Source organism: Aquarana catesbeiana, linkage group LG09 (assembly GCF_042186555.1).
Source record: "Aquarana catesbeiana isolate 2022-GZ linkage group LG09, ASM4218655v1, whole genome shotgun sequence".
NCBI lineage: Eukaryota > Metazoa > Chordata > Amphibia > Anura > Ranidae > Aquarana > Aquarana catesbeiana.
In genome coordinates, this window is record NC_133332.1 from 76128398 (window position 1) to 76143201 (window position 14804).

A 14804-nucleotide genomic window follows, 5' to 3' on the forward strand; every position below is an offset into this window, starting at 1 on the left:
CACTCATGAGTACAGGGGTCCTCAATCTACGGCCCGCGGGCAGGATCCGGCCCACCAGCATGATTTACCTGGCCCCCGGACTGCCCCTTTTACATCACAGCAATCCCCCTCCCCTCTGCTACCTTTATCACACAAGATGAGAAATATGACAGGTCTGGACAAAAGGCGGGTCTTTTGAGTTAAGAAGTGAGTGATTAGTTACTAGGCAGCGGGGCGGTCCCAGCAATCAATCACCTGCCTTCACTAGCAAAGTGCCGCCCTGCCATGCTTCGCGTCTTCTGTGACTGAGGTAGCAGAGAAGAGGGGGAGTGCTGTGATGTTATAGAAGGGGCGGCAGTGTAATATGGATGGGGGTGGATCTGTGATGGGGGGAGTCTGTTATGGGGGGGGGGATCTGTGATATGGAGGAGTCTGTGATCTGGAGATCTGTGTTGGGGGGAGTCTGTGATGGAGGGAGTCTGTTAAGAGGGGGCTCTGATTGGGGGGGTGTCTGTTATTGGAGGCTATGTGAGGAGAGGAGTTTGTGTTGGGGGGATTTGTGATGGGGGATTTGTGATGGGGGGATCTGCTATGGGGGGCTTTGTGATGGGGGGACCTGATATGGGGGCTTTTTGATGGGGAGGATCTGTGATGGAGAGGAGTCTGTTATGGGGGGATCTGTTATGGGGGGATCTGTTATGGGGGGGTCTGTGATGAGGGTCTGTTATTAGGGGCTTTGTGATGGAGAGGAGTTTGTGATGAGGGGGAGTCTGTGATGGGGGGATCTGTTATGGGGGGCTTTGTGATAGGGGGCACCTGATATGGGGGCTTTTTGATGGGGGGGATCTGTAATGGAAATGAGTCTGTGATGGGGGGGTTCTATGATGAGGGGGGTCTGTGATGGGGAGGGGGTTCTGTGATGGGGGGATCTGTGATGGGGAGGGGTTCTGTGTTAGGGGTAACTGGAATGGGGAGGGGTTCTGTGACGAGGGAAGTCTGTGAAATACTAATAAGTTTATGTTGATCAAAATTGTTCTTTATTTTAAATATTGCATAGTTTTTTCCTGTTTTTTTTCACTACAAATAAGATGTGTGCATAGGAATTTGTTCATATTTTTTTAAACTATAGTCTGGCCCCCCAATAGTCTGAGGGACCGTGAACTGGCCCCTGTTTAAAAAGTTTGAGGACCCCTGATCTAGTATATCTTAGTGAGCTCATGAAGGAAAAGCTGGCCATACACTAGGAGATTTTTGAACTAACATATTTATGAAAATTCGAAAGAAAATTTTTTATATCTATTTTTTTATTTTTTTAAATCCAGTAATTTTTATTGGTGAGTTTTCTTTCCATCAATACATTACACTTTCATATTATCCAGGTACAGCTCAAATATACATTCCATTAATAGCATCAAACAGCCAAGACAAACAAACAACAACAAAAAAAGGGGGGGTTATAACACCCCGATTTCCCTCTCCTCCTCCCCTCCCCCTCTACCCCAAATCCAACCTCCCCATCTCTCTCTCTAAAGAAAGAAAATTTTAAGTACATACATGACTGTTACTTGAAAATACATAAAAATTGTGTTTGTAACATTCAGTTTGGTAAGGAATTGCCTTTTCCAATGAAAAACCACATTAACTGTTAAAAATTTGTTTGAGAAAAATTTTCCATCCTGCTCCTTCAAATTTTCTTGCTACTGAGGTTGAAAAGAACATCGATTGATTGCATTATAGTAGCACATGCTCTGAATCGGTCGCTTCCTAAACAGTTCCCACATTTTTTTTAGCTTGCTGATTTCATGGAAGGATGTTTTTAATCATAAGTGACAGAATAATTATGTGATTTTTTAAATTTTTTTTTTTGATGTACAAAATTTGGTTTAGAGCTTTGCAGAACACAATGACAGCGTGAACATTTTTCTCAGGAAAACTTTCTCTAAATTCTTTCCCAAAAAAACAACTTAATAATGGCCATTAAAAAAGTTTACCTATTTTTTCTCTGTTTGTATAAGTATAATGCCCTTATAGCCATTATAGCCAGTATATGGTCATCTAGCCCCATTAAAAATGTATTTTAATGGCAGTAAAACCTTTATTGGGATGCTGAAACTATAAATAACAGCAAGATAACAATATACCGTATTGCTCTATAAATCACACTTTGTGGTCAATTCACTAACAATTATTGAATGCAATTTTTGTGTTTTTTTAGAACTATCACGTGATAATAAAAGAGCCAATTCATTAAGGAAAAATATCAAATTTGTGGTAAATACTTGTAGCAATAACTCTCGGTGGAGCTGCTGGTTTAAACGGGCTTGTTACCTTCACTCTCCACACCTCTGTTTCACTGGCATCGGGCCTAGGGTTCCGTTGAGTTTACCTCTGGACGATATAAGCACCAAACACTTGAGTAGATTTTTCCAATGCTTTAATAGAACGAATAAGGGAAGTAGCAGGAAAGAGGTAGTAGGAAAGCTGCAGGGAAGCTCAAATACCTTTCTGTTGTATTTCTTTAGAACATTCTGTGTAATTGAACACTTGTAATCGAATAGTCCCCCCTTCGTAGGATTCAATCTTTGCCCGCCTGGATAGACATCTCTCACTTGCCTAGCAGCCAGCACGTAGCATGAACAAAAGTCTCTGCCACAGACTTATCTGGAATAAAACTATTACGATCCTCTGCCACAGGATGTATTGGTTTGTGGTGAAAGTCAGATACAGTACTTGAACCTTTAAGCAAACCCGGCAGTACTATACTGTAAGATTACTTCGGAATGCATCCTCCAACCGCGTCACCAGCCCCTCTCCAGACCAGAACTCTGCATGATCCTTCCATGATGGGTCCTCCCCTGGGATCTTCCCGGTTGTCCAGCTTCTTTACTCAGGAAAGACAGCTCAGGACCATTCCTCCGCTGCTGTGGTAGGCCCCAGATAGTCTTCTGGGCCCACCCACGTGCCGCAGCGACGCGGGCCTCCAGAACGGAGGACCACGAGGTGGTATTCCTAGTGCATACCTGTCGGCCAGGAGGGCTAACAGGTGGCTGAAAACGAACCCTAAAACATGGTGTCTGTCCCATAAATACCCTCTCCCAGAATGCAACTCGGAGGACCACCTCCACCAAGTTATCTCCGGGAAAGAGGAGCACTCATTCGCTTTAACAGGTTGCTTTTCCAACACCTGCCGATGGTGACAACAACACCCACCGGCACAGTGTGGAACTGCATGCAATGTCAGCCAAGCTGGAACAGAGGCAAATCTAACTTCCTATAACAAGCGACCCACTAAATTTACCTATCAGCGGTAGATAAAATCTACCAGCGCTACATACTGTAAATTCAGTAAATATCTGAGATGAGCCCCACAAAAAAATGTAAATCAATCATTAAAGTCAATTAACTTTGAAAAAATATTTATCTCATGGTGTAGGCCAGAACAGTGTTTCTCAACCTTTTTCCAGTCACGGTACCCTTGAAAAGTATTTTTAATCTCTAGGCACCCCAATCTAAGGCTTGGTTCACATTACTGTGGGCTGGGGAACACTGTCCTGATCGAGTTCAGTGGAGCAGTGGGAGCTCGGTCTGATCTGAATGCCTTTCCCAACCAGGATTCTGCGCTAACATGGGCAGATGACAGGTACTCTTTTTGGAAACATCAGTGCCTAAGTAGACCCCTAGTGTTTCCCCTGCCCTCCAATGCAGCTAATCACGCACAGATTGTGCATATTTAGCTGCTTTCCTGGCTGTACCAGCAAGGGGATTACAGTTTTGAAACCAGAAGTAACAAAATTATCATCGCCTATGGGTTCATTAGTTACAGAGGAAATCGGGGAATGGTTATTCCTCAGTCTTCTCCGTGCTTTGCTATCCTTGCTGTTTTTTTGTGGTCCTGGGCTTCCGAGAGAAACAGGGGAGCCTGGGAATCACTGCAGGCGGCAGTGGAGGGGGGGGGGGGCTTCTCATTACAACAAAAGTGATCAATTGGCTGCAGAGCCACCCAGATTACTTTTACTGAATGGCTTATAACTGGCTGTAAAGAAGGATACAACTGACTGCAGCTACGCCCATTAGCTTGTTAGAACCATTTGAATCCAGGACGTTTTTATACATCCCATGGGCAGCAAGTAGTTAATTGTAGTTATTAATTTGTATAGCAAAATATTCTTTATCACTGTAGAAAGTAATGAGGTACAAAAGTTATGATAGTAATATTAAAACATATTGAAATAATTAAAGCAGTAAGAATAAGACCCATGCGCAAATGCGTTTGCAGTCTAAAATGAAAGAAAGGTGATCTGCCAGCAGAAAAAGAACAAAAATCATGTTCTGGGTTAAAGATTTAGTGAATCAAAATTACATGGCAATATATGGATTCTGAGGTTATGTTTTTGAGCTCATGGGGCTGGTTAATAATATATAACATTTGGAATAGAGTTCCAGAGAAAGAGCACTGAGATGCAACAAAAGGCTTAAAAAAGGGCCAAAACATTTATTTTTTTAAAAAGGGGCAAATTTTATGATACATAATAATTTAGCAAGCTAAATGTCATTCAATTTGAGTTTACATCCACTTTAACATATTTGTTTTTCAAATAGTAGATCTAGCAGATTTCTTTGTTTAAAAATAATAATAGTACAAGCTTGAAAAGTAATGTGTTGCTTTTTAATTTCTCCACAGATGAAAGATGATTTCGGCATCAATCAATCAGCAACACATAATCCTGTTTCTCATATTGATCATTTTTTTTCTCTTTTCGTTCATCTGGTACCGGTCAGACTTTGCTCATTATAATTCAGAATGTCCAGAAATGATACATAAGCAAGACAACGGGGTCCAGGACAAGACATCAGTGAAACCAAATCCAACACCAACACCAAAAGACACTATTGTTCTGGTTTGGAACTGGCCATGGGGGCAGCAGTTTGCGTTAGACAAGTGTACAGAATTAGGTTTTCCTGGATGCAAGCTTTCAACAGACAGGAGTCTATATGGTATTGCCGATGCCGTTGTTATACATCATGCAGCTATAGGGAATAAATATGCATTACCTCAACAGCCAAGACCTTCTTTCCAGCGTTGGGTGTGGTTTAACTTAGAACCTCCACTGATTGTTAAAAACTTGGAGATGATGGACAACTTGTTCAATGCAACTATGACATTCCGTCAGGATTCAGATATTTTTATGCCATATGGCCAAATAGAAACAATGAAAGAGCCTCAAAACTTCTCCATTCCCAAGAAGTCCAAGCTGGTATCTTGGGTGGTCAGCAAGTGGTATCCTGGTGTTCGTCGCATTGCTTATTACGAAGAGCTGAATAAACATGTTCCAATAGATGTTTATGGAGCAAAGCACATGCCACTGAGCGTTAAAGATTTCCACCTAACAATATCTCAGTACAAATTTTATTTGGCTTTTGAGAATTCCATATATAGAGACTATATCACTGAGAAGCTTTGGCCAAATGCCTTTGGTTCATGGGCTGTTCCAGTTGTATTAGGAACGTCCCGTAAGAACTATGAGCAGTTTGTCCCGGGAGATGCCTTCATTCATGTTGATGATTTTCCAAGTCCAAAGGAGCTGGCTGATTATCTTCTCGAGTTGGACAAAGATGATGTGAAGTACCAAAAGTATTTCAAATGGAGATCCCGATACTATGTAAAGATAGGTGAGGGAAGGCCATATCAGTACTGTACAGTATGTGCAGTCATAAAGAAGAGTCCAAGATATCGGGTCGTTCATGAAATAGCTAAGTGGTTTCTGAAGGATGTATAGCTCTGACAGTTGGAGATTAAATCCAGCTAGTTTTGGATAGAGTGGGGTGAAATGTCTGTCAGGTTTAATTTCAGTCTGGAACACTACTGGGGGGAGTTGCCTTACTTCCTGTGCCTGTGACTCCATGCAATAATAACATTGTCCAAAAATGTAACCCTTCCTCACTCTATTAAAATTATGTTCTTTTCTGTTTTCTCTATCTGCTATGAAGAGATTTGCTATCACTACCTGTCCTGAGAGGAAGTGGGACTCTCCCCACTAAGGACACAAACAAAAGTAAAAACCTGGCAGAGGTTCTAACCATTCATCTCTTCATTCAAAATGAAATAAGCAGGTTTGTTGTAACGTTGGACTTGAAAAATTATTTGATACTGTAAATAATTATTTTCTACTGTATGTAGAGTAAATTGTTATTTAGTTCAGGCTGTGAAATATTATTGCCAACACAACACTCCCAAGAAGAAATTACCCCTTGGTAAATGTTCAAATCTACATGCAGCTTTGGATCTCTACTCAGGCTACCTTGGTCCTATCCGACGGGTTTCCACAAAGCGTGCAGACTGGAAGAAAGTCGATCCTAACTCAGAGTATTTTATAAGCCAGCGGTCACCAAACTGTAGCCCTGGGGCCGGATGAGGCCCTTTGCTTGCATTTATCCGGGCTTTGGGGCACCATTCCATTCCACTGACATGAACAATGGGGCATAATTCCTGTCACTGACACCAACAATGAGGCACTATTCCTACCACTGACACCATCCAAAGGGCACAATTCCTCCCACTCACACCAATGGTGGGCACAATTTCTTCCATTGACCCCAACGATGAGGCACAATTCCTTCCAGTGATACCAATGACAGGCCACTATTCCTCCTACTGACACCCACAGTGGGGCACTATTCCACGCACTGACACCAATAAAAGGGCACAATTCCTCCCACTGACATCAACGATGGGGCAGAATTCTTTCCATTGACACCAACGATGGGGCACTATTCATCCAACTGACACCAACAATGGAGCACTAGTCCCCCCACTGACAACAAAGATAGGGCACTGTTTAATCTCACTGGGCGCCAGGACATTTTCTACTCCCACAGGCCACAGTCCAGCCCTCCTAGTCTTAAAGACAGTAAACTGGCCACTTGTTTAGAAAGTTTGGAGACCCCTGCTGTAAACGCATAGAAAACCTTTCAGTAACCGCACACCATGCCAAGTCAGGTGTCAAAAAATAGTAGCAGGCTCAACTCGCTCCATCTACGCTACGCCCCCAATGTGTTTTGCCCTGCCCCCGGAGCTTAATCAATTAAGCCCTGGGGTGGGGTTGAAATGCATAGAGATTGCCTAGGTGGAGCAAGCTGAGGCTGCTACCATTTGTTTGACACATGACTTGGCATGGTGTGTGGTTACCAGAAAGTTTTATTTCCTGGGTAAATGTTATTTACATGGCAGGAGAGTTAATGAATGGCCATCAGGTGAGTCTTTGAGGCAACGCATGAGTTCTGTTAAGGCCTATTGGCATTCATCAGCAGATAACTTGTAGCAGTATATGAAGAGGGAACACCACCTATACCTTGGGGTCTTCAGTGTCAGTAGGAGGCTGTGTGTGAGGAGGTAGAGGGAGTCACAGGTGCATTATGGATATATTTATGAATGGACTTTTGGATTTTTTCATTCACAATGTTAATAATTTGCACACCTTGAATGTGGTACATTTTTGGATATTTATGAATGGATTTTTGAGAACTTTTTTACTTATGGTGTTAATACTTTGCATACATTGATTATGGATCACTATATCATGCATCTGTATAGGTGTTTATTGTTTTATTCTCAGCGCAACAGGTTTAGATGATATTATTTGCACCATTTGCACTTTTTATATCTGAGTACGGCTGTGATATTTAGGACACGTTTATGGTATATGTTTTAGCACATAGCACAGTTTTTTCTATTACACTCAGTGGAGGCTGGTGTTTTTCTTTTCTTTTGGGGGTGGCAGCAAACAACCCCCCCGGTTGGTCGATCCGTGGCACTCCCCCCCCAGGACTTACCCCATCTACGTTGCGGGCGGGTTGCGGGCTATTGTGGGCGGTGGGCAGCTGCCGTGTTTTGCTATTGTCACACAACTGGGTTGAAGCCTATTAGAGACTCTGGCTCTAATCACGTGCTTCAAAAAAACACACCCCCGCCATTGGAATCCATGTGCCCAGCACCCTCCATGTAGATCAGGGGGCCGGATGCATAGATAGGGGGGCGACACCCGTGTGCCCCTAATGGACGGGCCTCCACTGATTACACTTTCTCTTCTTAAGGTGACAACTCTCATTTAAGCTAAGGAATGGTCACCCATTCCTGTATGCATCTAAGTTCTGCTGCAAGGAACTATGCCAACAAACAGCGTGATTACATTTTGTGCTGTATTCACCAGAGTAAAACTGTAACATGGTTGATAGATTTTTTGGAGGCAAACAGATATAAAGGAGGCTAAAAAATGTGAAAACATTATTTTATGAACAAAAACATGGCAAATATTTATGGCACACAGTTATTTACCCAACTAAATGTGATCTATCTGATTTAAGAAACCCTAGCCTTAGTCAGGTTTTGGTCATTTTTGATTTTATGTTTGTTTTTACTGTAATCATAGGTTTATTTGTTTGATTCATTTAAGTAGTTATTTAGTAAAACATTGCTTTACCACAAACTAACATTATGTAGTGTGTGTTTTTTTTTAAACCACTACAAGTCCAGACACTTTCACCCCCTTCCAGTTTAGGCCAATTTTCAGATTTCAGTGCTGTCACACTTTGAATGACAATTACTCAGGCATGCAACACCATACCCAAATTAAATTGTTATATATACAGTGGGCAAAAAAGTATTTAGTCAGCCACCAATTGTGCAAGTTGTCCCACTTACAAAGATGAGAGAGGCCTGTAACTGTCATCATAGGTATACCTCAACTATGAGAGACAAAATGTGGAAACAAATCCAGACAATCACATTGTCTGATTTTTGAAAGAATTTATTTGCATATTATGGTGGAAAATAAGTATTTGGTCAATATCAAAAGTTCATCTCAATACTTTGTTATATATCCTTTGTTGACAATGACAGAGGTCAAAGTTTTCTGTAAGTCTTCACAAGGTTGTCACACACTGTTGCTGGTATGTTGGCCCATTCCTCCATGCAGATCTCCTCTAGAGCAGTGATGTTTTGGGGCTGTTGCTGGGCAACATGGACTTTCAACTCCCTCCAAAGGTTTTCTATGGGGTTGAGATCTGGAGATTGGCTAGGCCACTCCAGGACCCTGAAATGCTTCTTACGAAGCCACTGCTTCATTGCCCAGGCGGTCTGTTTGGGATCATTGTCATGCTGAAAGACCCAGCCACGTTTCATCTTCAATGCCCTTGCTGATGGGAGGAGGGTTGGAATCAAAATCTCACAATACATGGCCCCATTCATTCTTTCATGTACACGGATTAGTCGTCCTGTTCCCTTTGCAGAGAAACAGCCCCAAAGCATGATGTTGCCACCCCCATGCTTCACAGTAGGTATGGTGTTCTTTGGTTGCAACTCAGCATTCTCTCTCCTCCAAACACGACGAGTTGTGTTTCTACCAAACAGTTCTACTTTGGTTTCATATGACCATATGACATTCTCCCATTCCTCTTCTGGATCATCCAAATGCTCTCTAGCAAACCTCAGATGCCAGACATGTATTGGCTTAAGCAGAGGAACACGTCTGGCACTGCAGGATCTGAGTCCCTGGTGGCGTAGTGTGTTACTGATGGTAGCCTTTGTTATGTTGGTCCCAGCTCTCTGCAGGTCATTCACTAGGTCCCCCCGTGTGGTTCTGGGATTTTTGCTCACCGTTCTTGTGATCATTTTGACCCCACGGGTGAGATCTTGTGTGGAGCCCAAGATCGAGGGAGATTATCAGTGGTCTTGTACGTCTTCCATTTTCTAATTATTGCTCCCACAGTTGATTTCTTCACACCAAGCTGCTTGCCTATTGCAGATTCAGTCTTCCCAGCCTGGTGCAGGTCTACAATTTTGTCTCTGGTGTCCTTTGACTGCTCTTTGGACTTCACCATAGTGGAGTTTGGAGTGTGACTGTTTGAGGTTGTGGACAGGTGTCTTTTATACTGATAACACTTTCAAACAGGTGCCATTAATACAGGTAATGAATGGAGGACAGAGGAGCCTCTTAAAGAAGAAGATACAGGTCTATGAGAGCAAGAAATCTTGCTTGTTTGTAGGTGACCAAATACTTTTTTTCCACTATAATTTGCAAATAAATTGTCTCTCATAGTTGAGGTATACCTATGAGGACAATTACAGGCCTCTCTCATCTTTTTAAGTGGGAGAACTTGCACAATTGGTGGCTGACTAAATACTTTTTTGCACCACTGTATATTTTTTTTGATAGATAGAGCTTTCTTTTGGTAGTATTTAATCATCACTGTTTTTTTTATTTTTTGCTATATGAACGAAAAAATACTAAAAATGATGCAAATAAATAGTATTTAAAAAAAAATTAGGGCAAAATGTATTCTGCTACTTTTTTTCTGGTAAAAAAATAACCCAAATCAGTGTATATACACACATATATATATATATATATATATATATATATATATATATATATATATATATATATATATATATATATATATATTTTTTTTTTTTTTTGAAAGTTATAGAGTCTACAAACCATGGTGTATATATATTTGAAAATTGATCAATCCTGGAGGTACTGACAGCCTATCCCATTTTTGAGGCCCTAAAATTCCAGGACGGTACAAATACCCCCCACATGACCCATTTTTGGTAATTAAACAGTCCAAGGTATTTATTAAGAGGCATGTTGAGTTTTTTGAAGTTGTTAAAGTTGTTATTTTTTTTGTTTCACGATTTTTTTTTTTTTTCACAAAGTTGTCATTTTAAGTTATTTCTCACACACAGCATGGGTATATTTATAATTACACCCCAAAACATATTCTACTATGCCTTCTAAATATGGGGATACCACATGTTTGAGACTTTTTTAGAACATATAAAAGATGCAGGCTGGCTATCTAAAGCACCGCCTAAAAGGACTGGACTTTATAGGCTCAATATGGGAGACCACACAACAAAATATAAAACATAAAACATGTGGTGGGGGTATATTAGGGCCTGCCTCAATTGTGGGGAAGTGCGGATTGGTGGGCAGCATGGCGTGGTAGCACAGTGTACTGGCAGGTGAGTCATCTGAAAATTTACATATGCTTTTTTGTAGAGGTATCTGTGAGGGCCTTTGTGACTGAATATATGTTTTCAATCTCTTTTTATTAATTTTTAAAACACTTTTACAGATATATATATATATATATATATATATATGTATATTATACGCATATTATAAAATTGGATAACACTCTATATATCTAGTTTGGTACTATTCATATCCCATAATACTGTCTACTTTCCAATTCTATTTCTATCTTAAACATCATTTTACCCATATTTCCTCTCATTCATACCTCTATTTTCCATTCGTCCATATACACATTACACCAACACTAACACAAGATCATACCAAAGAAAAATAAATAAAAAAATAAAAAGAAGGGGAATGGTTGATGAGGCCCGAAATTTTTCCCATTGTTCCCATGCTTTTTGATTTAAATTATTTAACTCTCCTCAAAATTAATAATTTGCTCCATTGATTGCATTTCGTTCATCTCACAGATGCATTCTATTATCGTGGGGCTTTTTGCTTTTCTCCAGTTTCGACCTATTATTGTTCTAGCGGCTGTGATCATGTGGCGAAGGACATCCGCTCCAATAGTTTTCATTGATCCAGTAATAATAGATAATATTGAGATGCCGATACTTGGTTGTGCCTCAATTGGTTGTACCTCAATTCCTGATACCACCTGATATATATTAAATATCTTAATAAAGAAATCCATATACCATATATGCATCATTGTACCTTTTTCTTTAAGACATTTCCAACATGTTTCCGATTCATCTCCAATTATTTTATGTAAATCGACAGGGCTCCAATACCATCTCATCATCATTTTATAGTTTCTTTCCTTATGTTAAGTCGTTATAATTCATAATTTATGAATTAAATGAAATGCTTTCTTCTACTCTGACAATAAAATTGGCTTCTCTATTTCGGTTTCCTATTTTTTCAAATATGTTATTTCCCCCAAAGACCCAGAAGGGAGTAGAAGCTTATATATAACTGATAGATTTTGAGTCGGTATCTGTACTTGTATTAGAATTTGCTCAAAATTAGTTAATGGTTCTATCGATCAGGGAGATTTGTAATATATGTATATAATTGGCAGTATTGCAACCATTTTTGTTCTTGTTCATACCCTAATTCAGCTAATCGAGGAGTCTTACCATCCACTAAGGTCTGTACTATCCTTGTGTTCTCTGACCTATTCCAGTTAATAAAATATGTAGCTTCTAGTGCTGGTGGGAATTTGGGGTTAGAAAATAGTGGGGTCATAGGCCCATCCAGTGGAGAGAGGCATTTCCTTTTCATTACTGTGTCCCATATCTTTAGTGTTGATGTCACAAAAATGGTTAGTTCTTTTTTCCCGGGTCGAAACTGGGGTGTGATCCATGGGAGTGATTTAAGTTGTAAAGAAATAATATCTTCTTCAAGGGTTACCCATTGTTTATATTTCACATTATGAAACCAATCAATAATCCTAATTATAGACGCTGCACGCAGGTAATTATAAAGTCTAGAATGGCAAGACCTCCATTCTCTGTTGTTCTAATTAAGATTTCTCTTTTTATCCGTGATGATTTTTGAACCCAAATAAAGCATCCTATGGCTTTGCGTAGTTGTGTCATTAAATTAATTGAAGGAACCATAGGTATTGCCTGAAATGCATATAGTAATTTTGGTAATATATCCATTTTCACTACATGAATTCTCCCCATCCATGAATAGACCACTTTATCATATCCTTGAAGTGATTTTATAACTTTTCGGATCAATGGCAGGTCACCTGGGTCCAGGTGACAGATGCACACCGTTTGGAGTCAGGAGTGCACCACTAAGGTAGTGGACCCTACGGCTGACTGCTGCGGATGGAACTCTGGGTGGTTCAGAAAGGCAGGTCCACTGGAGCACCAACACAGATCCCACTAGGAGCTAGAGCATAAGATTCCCCAGGGCGCAGAGTCTAAGAGCCAGCAGGTGTTTACCAGGGCCTCTAGTGGTGAGGATGGACTGTGCTGCAACTAACTCCAGGTCGCGGCCCCCAGGGTCTCCTAGCTCACACTCACGGTAGGCTACAGGAGGACAGAGAGGAAGCAGCAGCCCAGGACAGCAAGGGATAGTAAGGAGATAAGCCAAAGGTCAGGGCGACTAGCAGACAAGGATAGACAGAGAACAGGCCAAAAGGTCAGGGTCACAAGCAAGCAGGGATAGTCAAGAAAAAGCCAAGATCAGTAAACAGGATCAGACGTAGGACACAGAGCAATGAGCACACAGAAGCCAAATCACACAATATTGATCAGCAGAGCTGGCTTGCAGTGCACAGGTTAATATAAAGTTCCCTGATAGGGACTGGGGTGGAGCCATGCTTTGCTTTGAGGAGAGATTATTTAAGCAGCCAGGAGAGTGGCTGGCCTCTTAATCTGAACACATGGAGAGGTAAGCTGACAGACAAACATTACTGCATAACCATGACAGGCAAGTATTTTAACTCCTGTACTTTAGCCATATCTCTTGGGATATATATCCCTAGATATTTAATTGCTATTTCTTACCATTTAAAGGTAAAGTTCTTTTGAAGGAGTTCCTGAACTTGTTTTGGTAGTGATATATTTAGCATATCGGACTTATTAAAGTTAACTTTAAAGTTGCTTACCTCTCTAAACCTTTTAAATTCATGTATAAGATTAGGTAAACTCATTATCGGTGATATATAGTAATGAATCGTATGCATATACTGACATTTTATATTCTTTTACTTTGACCTTAATACCTTGAATATCGCTATTATTGCATATAGCTGTAGTAAGATGTTCCATTACTATTACATATAGCAAGAGGGACAGGGGACAACCTTGTCGGGTACCATTTGATATTTGCACATATTCCAAGAGTATACCATTTGTGCGTATTTTCGCTCTGGGATTGGAATATAAGGCCATAATCCTATATAGCATTCACGGGCCAACCCTAAGTTGCTTCAGAGCTTCTCCCAGGAAACATCAGTCCACCCTATCAAATGCCTTCTCAGCATCAACCTATAAAAGGCATGATGGAATAGCGTTTCTCTGGGCATATTCCATTAATGTGCAAGTTTTTATTATGTTGTCTCTTGCCTCCCGACCCATCATATTGCCCACTTGATCTAAGCTAATATGCGTGGGTAAGATAGATGTCAGTCTATTTGCAATAATTTTAGAATACAGGCGCATGTCTATATTTGTGAGGGAAATTGGTCGATAGTTACCGCATATCGTATGTTCCTTATCTGGTTTAGGGATTATTGCACTGTGTGCTTTCATACTCTGTGCAGTAAACATTTGAGAGGCAGATATAGAGTTATACGTCTTACTAAGAATAGGGATAAGTATGTCCTGAAATACCTTATAGAATCGAGGAGTATATCCATCTGGACCTGGACTTTTGCCTGGGACTAGCCCAGATATAACTTGTTTTATTTCTGCTATTGAAAAATCTCTTTCCAACTTCTCTGTTATTTCTTTAGGAATGACGGGTAATGCTGTTTCCCTAATATATTGGCGTATTTCTTTTTGTCTTTCCCCCCCATTCTTACTACCCTTTTGTGTTGGTATATTATAAAGTTTAGAGTAGTATGTGTGAAATGTCTAAGAAATTTCCGCGAGATCGTATGTTACTTCCCCCGAGGTTTTTTTAATTCTAACTATAGAGGTCGCGGGCTGTCATTTCAAAATTTTTGCTAACAATCGCCCCGGTTTATTTCCCTATTGATAAAACCTGGCCCTATTTTTATCTCTTATTCGCAAGGATTGCTCATTCAACAGGGTT

At 40.6% G+C, this 14804-nt stretch overlaps 1 protein-coding gene across 1 annotated transcript; it reads left to right on the forward strand.

Annotated features, from left to right (window-relative positions):
- The first annotated feature begins 4667 nt into the window (after positions 1-4667).
- LOC141107180 (3-galactosyl-N-acetylglucosaminide 4-alpha-L-fucosyltransferase FUT3-like) lies at positions 4668-6042 on the forward strand. Its single transcript, XM_073597919.1, has one exon. It carries the CDS (start codon positions 4668-4670, stop codon positions 5754-5756), a length of 1089 nt encoding a protein of 362 aa, XP_073454020.1. The 3' UTR covers positions 5757-6042.
- The last annotated feature ends 8762 nt before the right edge of the window (positions 6043-14804 follow it).

Coding starts and splice junctions, on each gene's coding strand:
- LOC141107180 (XM_073597919.1), top strand. CDS start 4,668: ATGATTTCGGCATCAATCAATCAGCAACACATAATCCTGTTTCTCATA.